Below are 19,821 nucleotides of genomic sequence, written 5' to 3' on the forward strand. Positions count from 1 at the left end.
GATCTAATAACCATGTATAAGTATATAAGGGGACAATACAAATATCTCGCTGAGGATCTGTTTATACCAAGGAAGGTGACGGGCACAAGGGGGCATTCTTTGCGTCTGGAGGAGAGAAGGTTTTTCCACCAACATAGAAGAGGATTCTTTACTGTTAGGGCAGTGAGAATCTGGAATTGCTTGCCTGAGGAGGTGGTGATGGCGAACTCAGTCGAGGGGTTCAAGAGAGGCCTGGATGTCTTCCTGGAGCAGAACAATATTGTATCATACAATTATTAGGTTCTGTAGAAGGACGTAGATCTGGGGATTTATTATGATGGAATATAGGCTGAACTGGATGGACAAATGTCTTTTTTCGGCCTTACTAACTATGTTACTATGTTACTATGTAAACATAGCAGCCACCTCAGTAACAGATTTCATGGCAGACATTTCAGCAGTCAATCCGCTTTGCAGCAAGAAATAATGCGTTCTCAAATGCGGCAAGGCAGGCCTTGAGGCTAAGATCATGGACAGGGGATACCCAGTCATTAAAAAAAGAAGTTATGCTCGATAACCTTCTCTGGCCTACACGTGTTCAGACCAGTTCTGGATGAGTTGCTTGAAAAAGCATCTGATAAAAAGAAGGGCTTCACCGAAGAAAAACCAGAGAGAATGCTGACCTTTCGGAGGACTCACTCTCATCCCAGGCAGGACTATAGCAGGTAGGGGAAGTCGGGCAGGTGGAGCTACCCCAAGGGTGGCAGAGGTAGAGGCTCCTTTCAGGACCATGAACCAGCAGACAATGATGCCAGAGGCATCGGTGGAAGACTTCAGTGCTTCCTGGGAGGCTGGCAGGAAAATTCCAAAAATCCATGGATTCTGCAGACAGTCGCTCAGGAGTACAGGATAGAGTTCATCCGGTCACCTCCCAGGAGATGCTGTCTAACTTCTACCCAGTCTCCAGCAGTCCACCAGAGACCCCTAAAAGATATAGCAGAACTTAAAAGAATTGCGAGTCATAATTCAGGTGCCACATTCCCAACAATTCCAGGGACATTATTCCAGTCTGTTTTTCATAAAAAACCAGGAGGGGAACACCGAACAACGATCAACCTGAAACCACTAAACCGGTGGGTGGTCTACAAACAGTTCAAAATGGAGTCACATGCGAACCGAGTGGGGCCGGGTGTCAGATGATGTACGTCACGGACCACTCCCGGCACTTTAACCCCCGGAACACTGCGATCAAACAAGATCGTAGCGTCCCTGTGGCATAGAGGAGCCCCCTTCCCTGCGCGCTTCCCTGAGACCCTCAGAACAACGCGATGTGATCATGTTGTTCTGAGGTTCTCCCTGCCTGCAGACTCCGGATCCAAGATGGCCGCAGGGTCCTTCCGGGTCCTGCAGGGAGGTGGCTTGTCAGTGCCTGTTGAGAGCAGGACCTGAGAAGCCTCCTTCACTGCCTGTGAGATCGCTGATCTGACACAGTGCTCTGCAAAGTGTCAGATCAGCGATCTGACTTTATACAGTGATGTCCCACCATGGGACAATGTAAAAAAGTAAAAAAAAATATTATACTGTATAAAAATATTTAAAAAAAATCCTAAATAAAAAAAAATATATATTGTTCCATTAAATACATTTCTTTATGTAAATACAAAAAAACCCACAATAAAAGTACACATATTTAGTATCGCCGCGTCAGTAACGACCCGACCTATAAAACTGTCCCACTAGTTAACGCCTTTAGTGAACCCCATAAAAAATAAAAAAAAACCAACAAGGCACAAAAACAACGCTATATTATTATACCGCCGAACAAAAAGTGGAATAACACGCGATCAAAAAGATGGATATAAATAACCATGGTACCGCTGAAAACGTCATCTTGCCCTGCAAAAAACGAGCCGCCATACAGCATCACAAAAAAAAAAAAAAAAGTTATAGCTCTCAGAATAAAGCGATGCAAAACAATTATTTTTAATTTAAAATAGCTTTTATTGCATAAAAGCGCCAAAACATAAAAATGATATAAATGAGGTATCGCTGTAATCGTACTGACCCGAAGAATAAAACTGCCTTATCAATTTTAACACACGCAGAACGGTATAAACGCCCCTCAAAAGATATTCATGAATTGCTGGTTTTTGTTCATTCTGCCTCCCAAAGAGCGTAATAAAAAGCGATCAAAAAATGTCATGTGCCCAAAAACGGTACCAATAAAAACGTCAACTCGTCCCGCAAAAAAAGACCTCACATGACTCTGTGGGCCAAAATATGGAAAAATTATAGCTCTCAAAATGTGGTGATGCAAAAACTATTTTTTGCAATAAAAAGCGTCTTTCAGTGTGTGACAGCTGCCAATCATAAAAATCCGCTAAAAAACCCGCTATAAAAGTAAATCAAACCCCACTTCATCATCCCCTTAGGGAAAAAATAATAATATAATTTTTTTTTAATTTATTTCCATTTATGGTTGGGGCTAAAGTAAGGATTAGTATTGGGATTTCATTCACAGTTGGGATTAGGGTTGAGATTAGGGGTGTGTCACGTTAGGGGTGTGGCTAGGGTTATGGTTGGGATTAGGGGTGTGTTGGTGTTGGGGGGGGTGTTGGCCTTAGGGTTGTGATTAGGGTTAGGGGTGTGGTTACGTTTAGGGTTGGGATTAGGGTTAGGGGTGTGTTGGGGTTAAGGTTGGAGTTAGAATTGGGGGATTTCCACTGTTTAGGCACATCATGGGCTCTCCAAACGCGACATGGCGTCTGATCTCAATGCTGCGTTGAAAAAGTCAAACGGTGCTCCTTCCCTTCCGAGCTCTGCCGTGCGCCCAAACAGTAGTTTATCCCCACATATGGGGTATCGGCGTACTCAGGACAAATTGGACAACAACTTTGGTGGTCCAATTTCTCCTGTGAACCTTGTGAAAATAAAAAAATTGGGGGTTAACAATCTTTTGTTGTGGAATAAAATGTTTTCTTTTCACGGTTCTGCGTTATAAACTTTAATGAAACACTTGGGTGCTCAAAGTTCTCACAACACATCTAGATAAGTTCCTTGGGGGGGTCTAGTTTCCAAAATGTGGTAACTTGCGGGGGGGTATCTGCTGTTTAGGCACTTCAGTGGCTCTGCAAACACAACATAACACCCGCAGACCATTCCATCAAAGTCTGCATTCCAAAACAGCGGTCCTGGCCTTCTGAGCTCTGCCATGCGTCCAAACAGTAGTTTCCCCCACATGAGGTATCAGCGTACTCAGGACAAATTGCTCAACAACTTTGGGGGTCTAATTTCTCCTGAGACCCTTGTAAAAATAAAAAATTGGGGGCTAAAATATTTTTGTGGAAAAAACATGATTTTATTTTTACGTCTCTACGTTATAAACTTCTGTGAAGCACTTGGGGGTTCAAAGTGCTCACCACACATCTAGATAAGTTTCTTGGGGGGGGGTCTAGTTTCCATAATGGTGTTACTTGTAGGGAGTTTCCACTGTTTAGGCACATCAGGGGCTCTCCAGACGCGACATAGTGTCCGATCTCAATTCCAGCCAATTCTGCATTGAAAAAGTCAAACGGTGTTCTTTCCCTTCCGAGCTCTGCCGTGCGCCCAAACAGTGGTTTACCCCCACATATGGGGTATCGGCGTACTCAGGACAAATTGCACAACAAATTTTGTGATTCATTTTCTCTTTTTACATTTGTGAAAAAAAAAAAAAAAACTGGTTCTGACAAAATGTGAAAAAAGTTAAATGTTCATTTTTGCCTTCCACATTGCTTCAGTTCCTGTGAAGCACGTAAAGGGTTAATAAACTTCTTGAATGTGATTTTGAGCACCTTGAGGGGTGCAGTTTTTAGAATACTGTCACTTTTGGGTATTTTCTATCATAAGGAAAGGAAGAAAAACTTAGTTCCAGCTCCAAATTCTTTAAAATTCCAACTTGATGCTTTATTAATTAAACGTAAAAACAGTGGCTGTAACGCTCTCCAGAGCACATCGGGAAACGAGCAACGCATTTCGATCTTTGCAGATCTTTATCAAAGCTACCAGTACATAGACAAAACTATTTTCTATCATATAGACCCCTCAAAGTGACTTCAAATGTGATGCGTCCCTAAAAAAAAAAAATGGTGTTGTAAAAATGAGAAATCGCTGCTCGACTTAACTCTTCTAACTTCCTAACAAAAAAAAATTTGTTTCCAAAATTGTGCTGATGTAAAGTAGACATGTGACAAAAAGGGCACATATAAGGGCATAAAAATTCAAAGTTTGAATATTGCAAAAATTTATAAATTTATCAGATTTCCGTTCTTTCATAAAAAAAAGTCATATCAAAGAAATGTTACCGCTAACATGAAGTACAATATGTCACAAAAAAACATTCTCAGAATCACCGGGATCCGTTAAAGTGTTTCAGAGTTATAACCTCATAAAGTGACAGTGGTCAGAATTGTAAAAATTGGCCCGGTCATTAAGCTGCAAATTGGCTCCGTCACTAAGGGGTTAATCAGCACTGACCAAATGTCAGTATTATTGAATTAATCGCATTGTATTGGTCAGAGCCTTCCCTCCAAGCACTAGGGGTGTCAAGTGTTCCTTTCTTCTTGGCCTTAGCTAGACCTCCTGGTGAGATATGGAGACACAATTTCTACTAGTCCCAAGGAAGTACCTGTTAACACCTAGGTGTGACTTGCTTTCAGGACAGATGTTACATTATCACTGGTCACACATATAACCCTAGACATATGTCACTACACACATGTAGATATATATACACACATATTTCACCACATCCCACTTTTCAGTTTTTGAATTTCCGCAAAAATGTAAAATAACCAATAAAATTTCGTTCAACTTCACAATTGTGTTCCACTTGTTGTTGATTCTTCACCAAAAATTTACATTTGGTATCTTTATGTTTGAAGCATGATATGTGGGAAAAGGTTGAAAAGTTCCAGTGGGCCGAATATTTTCGCAAGGCACTGTATGAATATTCACGGCTTCTCTATTCGTTCTTGCTTCCTGCTTCATTTATCCCCAGCTGGGATATTCTTTCTCCATTTCTCTTTGAGCCCCTATATTTTTGTCCTTAGTTTTGCAGGTCACCTCTTCTTCCTTCTCTCTCTCTCCGCTTTTACCTTCCTCTTTCTTTGTTCTCTGTGACATTTTCACTTACTTTCTCATATTCCCGCGCTCTAATCCCTATTGCGCATGTCTCGTTTCTTATGTTTGTGACTAGTGATGAGCGAGCGAGCTCAGATCCTGCACGTCTGGCGGCTGTTAGGTAATCCCCGCACGTTTCCCGGCTGTTAGGTAATCCCCACACGTCTCCCGGCTGTTAGGTAATCCCCACACGTCTCCCGGCTGTTAGGTAATCCCCACACGTCTCGCGGCTGTTAGGTAATCCCCACACGTCTCGCGGCTGTTAGGTAATCCCCGCACGTCTCGCGGCTGTTAGGTAATCCCCGCACGTCTCACGGCTGTTACGTAATCCCCGCACGTCTCGCGGCTGTTACGTAATCCCCGCACGTCTCGCGGCTGCTAGGTAACCCCCGCACGTCTCGCGGCTGTTAGGTAACCCCCGCACGACTCGCGGCTGTTAGGTAACCCCCGCACGTCTCGCGGCTGTTAGGTAATCCCCACACGTCTCGCGGCTGTTAGGTAATCCCCGCACGTCTCGCGGCTGTTAGGTAATCCCCGCACGTCTCGCGGCTGTTAGGTAATCCCCGCACGTCTAGCGGCTGTTAGGTAATCCCCGCACGTCTCGCGGCTGTTAGGTAATCCCCGCACGTCTCGCGGCTGTTAGGTAATCCCCGCACGTCTCGCGGCTGTTAGGTAATCCCCGCACGTCTAGCAGCTGTTTGGTAATCCCCTCACGTCTCGCGGCTGTTAGGTAATCCCTTCACGTCTCTCGGCTGTTAGGTAATCCCCGCATGTCTCACGGCTGTTTGGTAATCCCCTCACGTCTCGCGGCTGTTAGGTAATCCCCGCACATCTCGCGGCTGTTAGGTAATCTCCGCACGTCTCCCGGCTGTTAGGTAATCTCCGCACGTCTCCCGGCTGTTAGGTAATCCCCGCATGTCTCCCGGCTGTTAGGTAATCCCCACACGTCTAGCAGCTGTTTGGTAAGCCCCTCAGGTCTCACGGCTGTTAGGTAATCCCCGCACGTCTCGCGGCTGTTTGGTAATCCCTGCACGTGTCGCGGCTGTTAGACAATCCCTGCACATGTCGTGGCTTTCGAACAGCCACAAGACATGCAGCAGCGGGAACATATTATTGCACTAGGACACTAGTTTAGCACCCGAGCATGCTCAGATAACACCTTATCCGGGCATCACCATGCACCTCTGTTCGGCTTCTTTCGGCCTCGTTCGTTGTCCGCTCATGCACACAATGACATCAGCAAAGTCACACGACGAGTCAGTGGAAGTTCAGGTAACAAGTCACAGCCTCCTCTTCCCTTTAAAACCTGGAATCCACATCTGGAGACACCACGCAGCATGTCCATACACGCCACCCGCACCGAGGCACCAACGCAGCCACAACAGGTCCACCACGCGCCCTCTGCAGTCCGCTGGCATACACCCACGTTGTAGCATGTGTAGTTACACCCTCGGTCTTTTTTTTAATAACATGTTCTAGTGTCCAGATGCCCATGGTGGCCCCTACGGCTTTAATTAGCTTGTTCATTGTCCTTTATGGGAAACCACGGCCTGCGCCCCGTACCACTGTCACGGGATGAGGAGGAAGAGGAGTCCGATTCGTCTCTATCTTCAGATATTATGGAATGATCTGAGTCCGTTGTCTGTCGGTTCGATTCCTTCTCTCCTTCTGAATCAGTGTTTTGATGGACTCAACCTTGAAAAACATGGCAGCTATCTTCCAAAACAGCGCCACTCTGTTCTTCAGGTTGTATTTGGTATTACAGTCCATGAACAATAAACTGAGTTGAAATACCAGACACAACCTACAGCCAGGGGTGGCGCTGTTTGTGGAGGAAAAGCAGCCAATGTCTGCCAATCCCGTGAGAGCTGTGCCCCTGTGACACCCGGCTTTGCCAATATCAGATATACCGGATTGTTGGAACCTGACAACGGGGTGAAGACGTCTCCAGGCTGCCCGGAATGAGAGCGGACACTTTAGCATGAGGTCGGACGTCCAGGAGTGTTTATTGAGCGTTCTCTTTATTCCTTGAACAATTCATGGACATAACCGTCCGCTGTACACCGGGTTATAGAAAAGTCGCCGTCGACTCGTCCGGCACAATAATAAGAATAAAAAAAATAAATTAAAATTTGGATGGGATTGAATAAAAAGAAACTCCGAAGCCGGAAGCTTCCAACGTGACGGGTCCAACCTCTGTGCAGCTAATAAACTCGAGCAGACAACGAATTCACGGTGCGGCGAGAGTCAACCGGAAAGTTTACTAAAATCTTACCCAAACTACCCGACCCTGATTGGGGGCAAGATGGCAAGACAAGATGGGAGGAAATAAAGAAAAAGTTTCCAATTGAAAACCCCGGGCAGGTGGGATGGGAACTGCAGCGGAGGTGGACGGTCAGTGTGTCCCCCGCCGCTCCCCAGTGTACGGTAATGGAGGAGAACCCGAGGCGGCACAAGGTGGATGGTCAGTGTGTCCCCCGCCGCTCCCTGATGTAGGGTAATGGAGGAGAACCAGAGGTGGCAGAAGGTGGATGGTCAGTGTGTCCCCCGCCGCTCCCCAGTGTACGGTAATGGAGGAGAACCAGAGGTGGCAGAAGGTGGATGGTCAGTGTGTCCCCCGCCGCTCCCTGATGTAGGGTAATGGAGGAGAACCCGAGGCGGCACAAGATGGATGGTCAGTGTGTCCCCCGCCGCTCCACAGTGTGGGGTAATGGAGGAGAACCTGAGGCGGCACAAGATGGATGGTCAGTGTGTCCCCCGCCGCTCCCCAGTGTGGGGTAATGGAGGAGAACCCGAGGCGGCACAAGATGGATGGTCAGTGTGTCCCCCACCGCTCCCTGATGTAGGGTAATGGAGGAGAACCAGAGGTGGCAGAAGGTGGATGGTCAGTGTGTCCCCCGCCGCTCCCCAGTGTGGAGAAATGGAGGAGAACCAGAGGTGGCAGAAGGTGGATGGTCAGTGTGTCCCCCGCCGCTCCCCAGTGTGGGGTAATGGAGGAGAACCAGAGGTGGCACAAGATGGATGGTCAGTGTGTCCCCCGCCGCTCCCCAGTGTGGGGTAATGGAGGAGAACCCGAGGCGGCACAAGATGGATGGTCAGTGTGTCCCCCGCCGCTCCCCAGTGTGGGGTAATGGAGGAGAACCCGAGGCGGCACAAGATGGATGGTCAGTGTGTCCCCCACCGCTCCCTGATGTAGGGTAATGGAGGAGAACCAGAGGTGGCAGAAGGTGGATGGTCAGTGTGTCCCCCGCCGCTCCCCAGTGTGGGGTAATGGAGGAGAACCAGAGGTGGCAGAAGGTGGATGGTCAGTGTGTTCCCCGCCGTTTTCCAGTGTGGAGTAATGGAGGAGAACCCGTGGCGGCACAAGATGGATGGTCAGTGTGTCCCCCGCCGCTCCCCAGTGTATGGTAATGGAGGAGAACCCGAGGCGGCACAAGGTGGATGGTCAGAGTATCCCCCGCCGCTCCCCAGTGTGTGGTAATGGAGGAGAACCCGAGGCGGCACAAGATGGATGGTCAGTGTGTTCCCCGCCGCTCCCCAGTGTGTGGTAATGGAGGAGAACCCGAGGCGGCACAAGATGGATGGTCAGTGTGTCCCCCGCCGCTCCCCAGTGTACGGTAATGGAGGAGAACCCGAGGCGGCACAAGATGGATGGTCAGTGTGTTCCCCGCCGCTCCCCAGTGTACGGTAATGGAGGAGTACCCGAGGCGGCACAAGATGGATGGCCGGTGTGTCCCCCGCCGCTCCCCAGTGTACGGTAATGGAGGAGAACCCGAGGCGGCACAAGATGGATGGTCAGTGTGTTCCCCGCCGCTCCCCAGTGTACGGTAATGGAGGAGAACCCGAGGCGGCACAAGATGGATGGTCAGTGTGTTCCCCGCCGCTCCCCAGTGTACGGTAATGGAGGAGAACCCGAGGCGGCACAAGATGGATGGCCGGTGTGTCCCCCGCCGCTCCCTGGTGTGTGGTAATGGAGGAGAACCAGAGGTGGCAGAAGGTGGATGGTCAGTGTGTCCCCCGCCGCTCCCCAGTGTGGGGTAATGGAGGAGTACCCGAGGCGGCACAAGATGGATGGTCAGTGTGTCCCCCGCCGCTCCCCAGTGTGGGGTAATGGAGGAGAACCCGAGGCGGCACAAGGCGCTGACGCATTTCAGTGGTTGAGGGAAGAACTAAACACAGATTCCATGTTGTGCCAAATAAAAAATACAGACGATACGGCGCTATAAATAAATAATACAACAACCGGCAATTCTCCAGAGCGGCGACTAACACTGCGGAGAAAAGCGTCCCAGCAGCTCCAGGGGCTAAAACAAAAAAAAGGGAAAAAAAACCCCAAGAAAAATCCAGAGAGGGCGCCGCCGGCAACACTGCCTCCTCTCCAGATGGTGCCGGGAACTTGGGAAGTGGTGGAGACGGCTCATTCCAGCCCCAGGATATAGTTAATGCCCTGCACCAGTCCAATAATGACGGGCTGCCATGCCACCAGGTACCGTAACCAGTCCAGCAGCTGTCCGTACATGACGTGAGGCCGCTCCCAGCTGCACGCACGAGTCAAGGAGGCAAAATCTCTACCTGGAAAAATGCAGCCATGTATTTCTGATGCTGGACCGCCCCTTTAACCCCCACCACAATTATGTAGGATCTCGCCCCTCCACCCTCTGCTGTCAGTACAGGGTCCCCAATAATTCTCCCCTATGACCGTGTTCAGATGTGACGGACAGATCACCAGCAGAGACATCTGCGACGGAACAATACGCCGGTTACTTTCCATCACGTCTGACCACGGCCTCCACCACAGACCCCCGGAGCTTAGGATACGGGTTACTGAACATCCGCTTCAGGTCCACCTTCTCCTTGCAGTACGGACACGTCTGTTTCTTCCCCACGATGCACCAGCCACGGATACAGAACTCATGGAAGCTGAAGATGGTGACGTTAAGGCAAACACCAGCAGGTTAAGAGTACATACAGACACAGAACAAGCCCCCAGGATGCCCCCTCACCTCCCTGAACCCAACCCTCCGGCCACAGTGCCTCTCTGACCGCCACCCTCCAGCCCCAGAGCAGCCACAATCCCAAACACAACCCTGCAGGGCCCCAGCGCCTTTCCAGCCCCTTCTGACCCTCCAGCCCTGGAGCAGCAACAATCCCAAACCTTCTGAGCCCTGGGCGCCTTCTCATCCCCGAGTCTCTGGCCCCAGGCACCTTCCCAATCCCGACCCTCCCTATGCCCCCGTGCCTTCCCAACCTCGCCGCTGCAGGGCCTCGGCTCATTTCCAGCCCCTTCCGAACCTTGACCTTAAAGACCCTGGCATCCCCACAACCATTAGGGCCCCAGTGCCTCCCTGACACCAACCCTACAGGCCCCGGCACTAGTGCGTTCCCGACCCCAGCCAAGGTGCCTCTCTGACCCCGACCCACCAGGCCCTGGCGCCTCCCTGACCTCCAGCACCTTCCCACGCCAGACTTCTCCCTGACGCTAAGTGCTTTCGCCATATCTCCAGCCCAGGCGCCAACTTCGACCCTGTGAGGCCCCAGCACCTTTCGAACCTCGAGCCTCCGTGCCCCTGCACCCCCACGACCCTTAGGGCCCCGATGCATCTCCAAGCCACAGTGCCTTCCTGACCCCTCAGCCAAGGCGCCTCTCTGACCTCAACCCACCAGGTCCCTGCGTTTCTCTGACCCTGAGCACCTCCCCAACTCTCCAGCCCAAAAGCCTCCCTGACCCTCAGCACCTACCCGACCCTCTAACCCAGGCGCCTCCCTGACTCTCAGCATCTTCCCGACTCTCCAGCCCAGGTGCTTCCCTGACTCTCAACACCTTCCTGACCCTACAGCCCAGACGCCTCCCTGACCCTCAGCACCACCCTGACTCTCCAGCCCAGGCGCCTCCCTGACCCTCAGCACCTCCCCGACCCTCCAACCCAGGTGCCTCCCTGACCCTCAGCACCTCCCCGACCCTCCAACCCAGGTGCCTCCCTGACCCTCAGCACCTTCCTGACCCTACAGCCCAGGCGCCTCCCTGACCCTACAGCCCAGACGGCTCCCTGACCCTCCACACCCTCCTGACCCTACAGCCCAGGTGCCTCCCTGACCCTCAGCATCTTCCTGACCCTACAGCCCAGGCGCCTCACTGACCCTCAGCACCTCCCCGACTCTCCCGCCCAGGCAGCTCCCTGACCCTCAGCACCCTACAGACCAGGCGCATCCCTGACCCTCAGCACCTTCCCGACTCTCCAGCCCAGGCGCCTCCCTGACCCTACAGCTCAGGCGGCTCCCTGACCCTCCACACCCTCCTGACCCTACAGCCCAGGTGCCTCCCTGACCTTCAGCACCTTCCTGACTCTCCAGCCCAGGCGCCTCCCTGACCCTCCACACCCTCCTGACCCTACAGCCCAGGCACCTCCCTGACCCTCAGCACCTTCCTGACTCTCCAACCCAGGCGCCTCCCTTACCCTCAGCACCTTCCTGACTCTACAGCCCAGGCACCTCCCTGACCCTCAGCACCTTCCTGACCCTACAGCCCAGGCACCTCCCTGACCCTCAGCACCTTCCTGACCCTACAGCCCAGGCACCTCCCTGACCCTACAGCCCAGGCACCTCCCTGACCCTCAGCACCTTCCTGACCCTACAGCCCAGGCACCTTCCTGACCCTACAGCCCAGGCACCTCCCTGACCCTCAGCACCTTCCTGACCCTACAGCCCAGGCACCTTCCTGACCCTACAGCCCAGGCACCTCCCTGACCCTCAGCACCTTCCTGACCCTACAGCCCAGGCGCCTCCCTGACCCTACGACACATCTTAAGTCTCTCTTGCAACAGCTGTTCTACACCCCCAGCCATGGTCACCAGCCCATATTTCGCTGAGTTTAGCTGACATTCCCCCAGTATGCGGCGTGCCACGCTGGGTGTCTTTGGTGTGATGACCGTCCCCGTCCTCTCCAGCAGGGGGCAGAGCAGGTGTAAGGATACACGTGGTTGCAGGACAGTCTGTATGTGTTCTCGATGATTCCTTCTTCATTCACATCTACGAAGATCCTCTGTCCGCACACGGCGCACACGCTGTCTGAGAGGTGCTTGGTCGGCATCCCCGACGCACTGTAAAACTGAGCGGACAACACAAAGTCACCACAACCCTGCACTACAAGTCCCAGAATACAGCACGGAAGGTGCGGCCAGTAATGACTGCACAGAAATCAACAGAAAACTTACACCTATGGTGGATGCCATGTAATCTGCGCACATCTCCGCGAAGTCCCGGCCCAGCACCCCGTAATACAGTCCATAGAAGAGCAGGGAGATGCCGAAGTCCATGGCGTCCTCAGGTTTTATGCTGCAAGGCAAAAGCCAGAAGAGCATGAACAGTTACACCAATACGTCCCGTATGGTGGAGGATGGGGGGTGAAGGCGGCACGCGGTCAGAGCTCGGGGGGTGACGGCGGCACGCGGTCAGAGCTCGGGGGGTGACGGCGGCACGCGGTCAGAGCTCGGGGGGTGACGGCGGCACGCGGTCAGAGCTCGGGGGGTGACGGCGGCACGCGGTCAGAGCTCGGGGGTGACGGCGGCACGCGGTCAGAGCTCGGGGGTGACGGCGGCACGCGGTCAGAGCTCGGGGGTGACGGCGGCACGCGGTCAGAGCTCGGGGGTGACGGCGGCACGCGGTCAGAGCTCGGGGGTGACGGCGGCACGCGGTCAGAGCTCGGGGGTGACGGCGGCACGCGGTCAGAGCTCGGGGGTGACGGCGGCACGCGGTCAGAGCTCGGGGGTGACGGCGGCACGCGGTCAGAGCTCGGGGGTGACGGCGGCACGCGGTCAGAGCTCGGGGGGTGACGGCGGCACGCGGTCAGAGCTCGGGGGTGACGGCGGCACGCGGTCAGAGCTCGGGGGTGACGGCGGCACGCGGTCAGAGCTCGGGGGTGACGGCGGCACGCGGTCAGAGCTCGGGGGTGACGGCGGCACGCGGTCAGAGCTCGGGGGTGACGGCGGCACGCGGTCAGAGCTCGGGGGGTGACGGCGGCACGCGGTCAGAGCTCGGGGGTGACGGCGGCACGCGGTCAGAGCTCGGGGGTGACGGCGGCACGCGGTCAGAGCTCGGGGGGTGACGGCGGCACGCGGTCAGAGCTCGGGGGGTGACGGCGGCACGCGGTCAGAGCTCGGGGGGTGACGGCGGCACGCGGTCAGAGCTCGGGGGTGACGGCGGCACGCGGTCAGAGCTCGGGGGTGACGGCGGCACGCGGTCAGAGCTCGGGGGTGACGGCGGCACGCGGTCAGAGCTCGGGGGGTGACGGCGGCACGCGGTCAGAGCTCGGGGGTGACGGCGGCACGCGGTCAGAGCTCGGGGGTGACGGCGGCACGCGGTCAGAGCTCGGGGGTGACGGCGGCACGCGGTCAGAGCTCGGGGGTGACGGCGGCACGCGGTCAGAGCTCGGGGGTGACGGCGGCACGCGGTCAGAGCTCGGGGGTGACGGCGGCACGCGGTCAGAGCTCGGGGGTGACGGCGGCACGCGGTCAGAGCTCGGGGGTGACGGCGGCACGCGGTCAGAGCTCGGGGGTGACGGCGGCACGCGGTCAGAGCTCGGGGGTGACGGCGGCACGCGGTCAGAGCTCGGGGGTGACGGCGGCACGCGGTCAGAGCTCGGGGGTGACGGCGGCACGCGGTCAGAGCTCGGGGGTGACGGCGGCACGCGGTCAGAGCTCGGGGGTGACGGCGGCACGCGGTCAGAGCTCGGGGGTGACGGCGGCACACGGTCAGAGCTCGGGGGTGATGGCGGCACGCGGTCAGAGCTCGGGGTTGATGGCGGCACGCGGTCAGAGCTCGGGGGGTGATGGCGGCAAGCGGTCAGAGCTCGGGGGGTGATGGCGGCAAGCGGTCAGAGCTCGGGGGTGATGGCGGCACGCGGTCAGAGCTCGGGAGTGATGGCGGCACGCGGTCAGAGCTCGGGAGTGATGGCGGCACGCGGTCAGAGCTTGGGGGGTGATGGCGGCACGCGGTCAGAGCTCGGGAGTGATGGCGGCACGCGGTCAGAGCTCGGGGGGGGGGGAGGGGGTTGGCGGCACGCGGTCAGAGCTTGGATGCCGCATTCTCCATAAGATTCCCAGGGCTTCAGGCTCCACACTGCCCCTGGTGTACAGCAGCAGACATAGCAAGCCTGCTCTAAGTGGCAGAGAGGAGACCTCTAGTGGAGAGAAGACGTATCGCATCTGAAGATCAAGAAATCAATTGTTCGAAGATTCTGCTCCAGAAAATGAGAAATGTCGGCAGACACAGACTTACCGGAACAACAGGTTCAGACCGAAGAGCGTAAACATCACAGCCATGTATCCCACAATGCCCGTGGCATAGCTCATCTTATACAGCAGCAAGAACCATTTATACACCAGCCTGGAAGGGAAAGTACAGAAAGCAGAATAGTGAGTGCAGCTCTGGGGTATAATACAGGATGTAACTCAGGATCAGTAATGTAATGTATGTACACAGTGACTGCACCAGCAGAATAGTGAGTGCAGCTCTGGAGTATAATACAGGATGTAACTCAGAATCAGTAATGTAATGTATGTACACAGTGACTGCACCAGCAGAATAGTGAGTGCAGCTCTGGGGTGTAATACAGGAGGTAACTCAGGATCAGTAATGTAATGTATGTACACAGTGACTGCACCAGCAGAATAGTGAGTGCAGCTCTGGAGTATAATACATTACTGATCCTAAGTTACATCCTGTATGTACACAGTGACTGCACCAGCAGAATAGTGAGCGCAGCTCTGGAGTATAATACAGGATGTAACTCAGGATCAGTAATGTAATGTATGTACTCAGTGACTTCCCCAGCAGAATAGTGAGTGCAGCTCTGGAGACTAGAAAAATATTTAGAATTGAGAGTCCTCAGCGGTTGATACCTTTTAATGGCTAACTGAAAAGATGGTAACAAATTGCAGCTTTCTAGACTACACAGGTCTCTTCATCAGGCAAAGACTGAAAGAAACCTGTAAAACCTGTCCATTTATAATGACCACGGACAAGATAAAGATCCCCAACTCACATCAGGACTACAAGATCCCAGGTACTTTCAGCTGCGTCACTTCTAATGTGGTGTACCTAATTATTTGTACTAAATGTCCAACTGGGGGTCTGTATGTGGGGGAGACAGGGCAGAAACTGAGAACAAGGATGAACTCTCATCTCCACACAATAAGAGAAAAATGAATGGATCTATCTGTGGCCACATATTTGTCTCCCAAATCATAACATTATAGACATGAAATTACTTGTGTTAAAAGGTAACTTCAATTTTCAGAGAGACAGAAGAGTCTGGGAATATAAACTAATGATGACCTTTGACAGTCTCAGTGCAGGAATGAATGTGTCGCACGGATTTATGTCTTTTTACATCAACTAAGGAACTTGCCCCTCAGACTATGAGGGGTCATCACGACAGAACCAGACCCCAATCAGAGGATGTCACGATATGGTATGAAATATCATATAAGTAGTTTCTCTTGCTAGCAGGCTGTGGGCTAAACCCCCCCCCCCCTTCCCTTTCACTCAGCCAAGAGCTTTCCTTTCCAAGGTATGGGGGAAGATGAGTTTATTACCTCTAGATCGGAGAGCAAAGGTATTTACGACGGGCATCGCTGCAGTGGAAAGTGACAGGCTAGAACTGGATTATAAGTCTCTAGAATCCATGGAAGTTCTTTGTTCTGTTTTTGTAAGATATTACGCAAACCATTTAAGATAAGAACAGGAAAATACATATTCTTAATCTCCCTCGGTGGATCTATCCACCACGATAAACCTGAGCTTCTAACTCCATCTGGTAAAGAAGTAGGGATTTCTCTGTAAATATGTATCACAGATAGGACATATTTGATCTCATTAGAATGCCCACGTTAATCCGAGATGAATGCTGGGTTTGTTATGACTATGACATGTTTTGTAGCGGAGTTATAGAAATTAGATAAAAGTTAGGGTAAAATTAGTTAACTGAAGAGGTAGGAGGGACGAGGTGATCCAACCCCTTTCTGGGATGTCACAGGCTGCAGCTATAACTGTCTGCCCAGATCCCAGCAGTTTCTTCTTGCCTTATTCCTGGAGAGCCCTTAGCACGTCCAATGAACTGGGACGTATGGGAGCTCCACTAGCCTGGTTGCTAGCAATGCAACCAACTGAGAACATGTGAGTGTTATCTTTTCTCCTTTAATCCCCTTTATGTTATAACTACCTTGTACATATTTGCAATTGTCTCATTTGTAACATCTTGGTAAAATATTTTGATAAAGCACTGCCTAAATTTTGTGGGGTATATTATGTAATACCAGTTCTTTCTCCATGCTCTAAAACCGTACCCTAAGTCTTCTGAAGGGAATTACGCTACTGTGTAGGGTTAGCTTCGGACCCGTTTAATCAAAGCTGGTGGCAGCGATACCGTGTGCAGGCTTTTGGGGTGATGTTGTAGCGACTGCGGCGTTGATAATTATTGTTCCTGCCTGAGTGGGAGTAGTTTATCGCGTCGCTGCAGCGTGCCCAATAGCCAGTACATAGCAGGCAGCCTTTCTGGCGACTAATTACCCTAGGTGCAGTACCTAATCTGACCTGAGAGTAAGGGGGGCGCCAGAGAGCTGCAAGTGTTAAGTGGAACTGTAAGCGGGATATACATAAATCCCTGCAGTTCGTGGTATATTGAAGTGCAGTGGGATACCTACAATAAGCCCCTGCTGTAAACTAAGAGGTCAATAGCCTTGTGTGTGTTTTTTCATCACATTGTGAAGTGGAGGGATAAATAAGATAAGCCCCCCTGAACATGTGATAGCCGTCTGTTGGCCTAAAGTCACCCCGACCCGTGACGTAGGGGTGACGGTCACAGTGTGAATCGTGACAGAGGACAATAAAACATTTCTTATCTACGAACTGGTCCAATATTTATGGACATAACTGTTTATCACTCATGGTAATTCTGCTTCATGTCACCTGTCTTATCCATGTTTTTTTTTTTCCTGTGCTATGTTGTGCATAAATATGTGATTCTTCAGAATTTGTTTTAGTCTTTGCCTGATGAAGAGACCTGTGTAGTCTCTGAAGCTGCAATTTGTTCCCATCTTTTCAGTTAGCCATTAAAAGGCATCAACCACTGAGGACTCTCAATTCTAAATATTTTTCTATCTACTGGCTAACACGGTACCAAGATATATATCTTTCCTGTATCGCACTGGAGGCTGTAATACAGGATCATTATAAGTAATGTATGGAGACAGTTAACCCTTCATGTGCTGTGTAATGTTACAGAGAGGCGGACATGCCGCTGAATGACCCATCTCATTTCTGGTCGCCTGGTCCCTGCACCACCCTGTACCTAGAAGGGTCTCCGCTTGCAGCCTGCGGCGCTCACCTGGGGGTGGTTTGTTCCAGTGGTTTCCTTGTGGCTTTGTAGGTGATAAATGCGGTGACCAGAGAGAAGAGGATCCAGATTCCCAGGAATCTCCACCAGTGCAGCTTCACTGTGAAATACACAGGAACGATCCACATCTGGAACAGCGTCACCATCTGCGAGAGGCGAGAACACACAGAGCCCAAGATGTGATCAACCAACCGGTCACATCCAGAGCTGCAGTTATGGCAAACCTCCAGCTGAGCAGAGGCTGCAGCTCCAGATGTGACTGGAGTATAACAGCTGTCGGCGGTGTCCAGGCTGCAGACCACTGCTCTGACTCCTGCCCCAGACTGGCACAGGACGCGTCACCTCATGGGGCCGGTGCGGGCAGCGACGGGGGTCCGTGAGCTGCACAGCGCTGCAGACACCCCCCTCTTACCGTACGTGAGCTCTTACATTGTAGGAGCGCGGGTGTCGCTGCTTCCACTGCACCAGCAGCAGCTGCGCCACCACCAGCGTGGCGATGAGGATGAGGACCATCTCCGCGTGCATCGCCTCGTGGCCACGGTGTTTGGCGTGCATCCTGGCGTGCTCCACCCTGCAATCACACAGACGTAATAGCACAGCATCTACTACTGCCGACAACCCCTGCACATCCTGCGCAAGAGGCGGTCAGCCCCGTCCACCACGGCCTGGTCCGTACAGTCACTGCCGCATATAAAGGGAATAACGATGTCTCACCTCCATCGCTCCTCCGGGGCGAGGTCAGACAGGTCCACCTGCTGGGAAGAAAGCGACAGTGAAGCCCCCGAAACAGAGAGGTCCGAGCGTCCTCCTACATGAGACCCCACTGCCAAGTATTAAGACGCAGCACATTATAACAGAGGATCATCACAAGCTCCGGAGCCAGAAGGGTACAGCGCAGTTCACACTCCACAATCAGCAGAGGGAGAGCAAACATCCCCAGCGACAAGACAACAACCAGCAGCGTCCTCACTACCACACTCATCCGCTCAGACACAGCAGAGATCGGAGCACAACCAGCAGCGTCCTCACTACCACCCTCATCCGCTCAGACACAGCAGAGATCGGAGCACAACCAGCAGCATCCTCACTACCACCCTCATCCACTCAGACACAGCAGAGATCGGAGCACAACCAGCAGCGTCCTCACTACCACCCTCATCCACTCAGACACAGCAGAGATCGGAGCACAACCAGCAGCGTCCTCACTACCACCCTCATCCACTCAGACACAGCAGAGATCGGAGCACAGCCAGCAGCGTCCTCACTACCACCCTCATCCACTCAGACACAGCAGAGATCGGAGCACAGCCAGCAGCGTCCTCACTACCACCCTCATCCACTCAGACACAGCAGAGATCGGAGCACAACCAGCAGCGTCCTCACTACCACCCTCATCCACTCAGACACAGCAGAGATCGGAGCACAACCAGCAGCATCCTCACTACCACCCTCATCCACTCAGAGACAGCAGAGATCGGAGCACAACCAGCAGCATCCTCACTACCACCCTCATCCACTCAGACACAGCAGAGATCGGAGCAAAACCAGCAGCGTCCTCACTACCACCCTCATCCACTCAGAGATAGCAGAGATCGGAGCACAACCTGCAGCGTCCTCACTACCACCCTCATCCACTCAGAGATAGCAGAGATCGGAGCACAACCAGCAGCGTCCTCACTACCACCCTCATCCACTCAGAGATAGCAGAGATCGGAGCACAACCAGCAGCGTCCTCACTACCACCCTCATCCACTCAGAGACAGCAGAGATCGGAGCACAACCAGCAGCATCCTCACTACCACCCTCATCCACTCAGAGATAGCAGAGATCGGAGCACAACCTGCAGCGTCCTCACTACCACCCTCATCAACTCAGAGACAGCAGAGATCGGAGCACAACCAGCAGCGTCCTCACTACCACCCTCATCCACTCAGAGACAGCAGAGATCGGAGCACAACCAGCAGCGTCCTCACTACCACCCTCATCCACTCAGAGATAGCAGAGATCGGAGCACAACCTGCAGCGTCCTCACTACCACCCTCATCCACTCAGAGATAGCAGAGATCGGAGCACAACCAGCAGCGTCCTCACTACCACCCTCATCCACTCAGAGATAGCAGAGATCGGAGCACAACCTGCAGCGTCCTCACTACCACCCTCATCCACTCAGAGACAGCAGAGATCGGAGCACAACCAGCAGCATCCTCACTACCACCCTCATCCACTCAGAGATAGCAGAGATCGGAGCACAACCTGCAGCGTCCTCACTACCACCCTCATCCACTCAGAGA

The 19,821-nt window shown here is 52.8% G+C and overlaps 1 protein-coding gene across 2 annotated transcripts in view; it reads right to left on the reverse strand.

The window, feature by feature from the left end:
* Positions 1–7,121: 7,121 nt before the first annotated feature.
* RNF121 (ring finger protein 121) overlaps positions 7,122–19,821 on the reverse strand; it is a 62,096-nt gene continuing 49,396 nt past the window's right edge. The window contains exons 2-9 of one of the 2 annotated variants that reach the window (XM_069759523.1): positions 18,245–18,285; positions 17,960–18,101; positions 17,522–17,676; positions 14,413–14,520; positions 12,351–12,471; positions 12,111–12,244; positions 9,958–10,059; positions 7,122–9,677 (exon numbers count right to left, since the gene is read on the reverse strand). In XM_069759523.1, coding sequence (XP_069615624.1) covers positions 9,557–9,677; positions 9,958–10,059; positions 12,111–12,244; positions 12,351–12,471; positions 14,413–14,520; positions 17,522–17,676; positions 17,960–18,101; positions 18,245–18,285 — 924 coding nt within the window. In that variant the 3' untranslated portion in view covers positions 7,122–9,556. The remainder of the gene's footprint in view (positions 9,678–9,957; positions 10,060–12,110; positions 12,245–12,350; positions 12,472–14,412; positions 14,521–17,521; positions 17,677–17,959; positions 18,102–18,244; positions 18,286–19,821) is intronic. The other variant, XM_069759524.1, reaches the window with a different exon arrangement.

Source organism: Ranitomeya imitator, chromosome 3, assembly GCF_032444005.1.
Source record: "Ranitomeya imitator isolate aRanImi1 chromosome 3, aRanImi1.pri, whole genome shotgun sequence".
Taxonomy (NCBI): domain Eukaryota; kingdom Metazoa; phylum Chordata; class Amphibia; order Anura; family Dendrobatidae; genus Ranitomeya; species Ranitomeya imitator.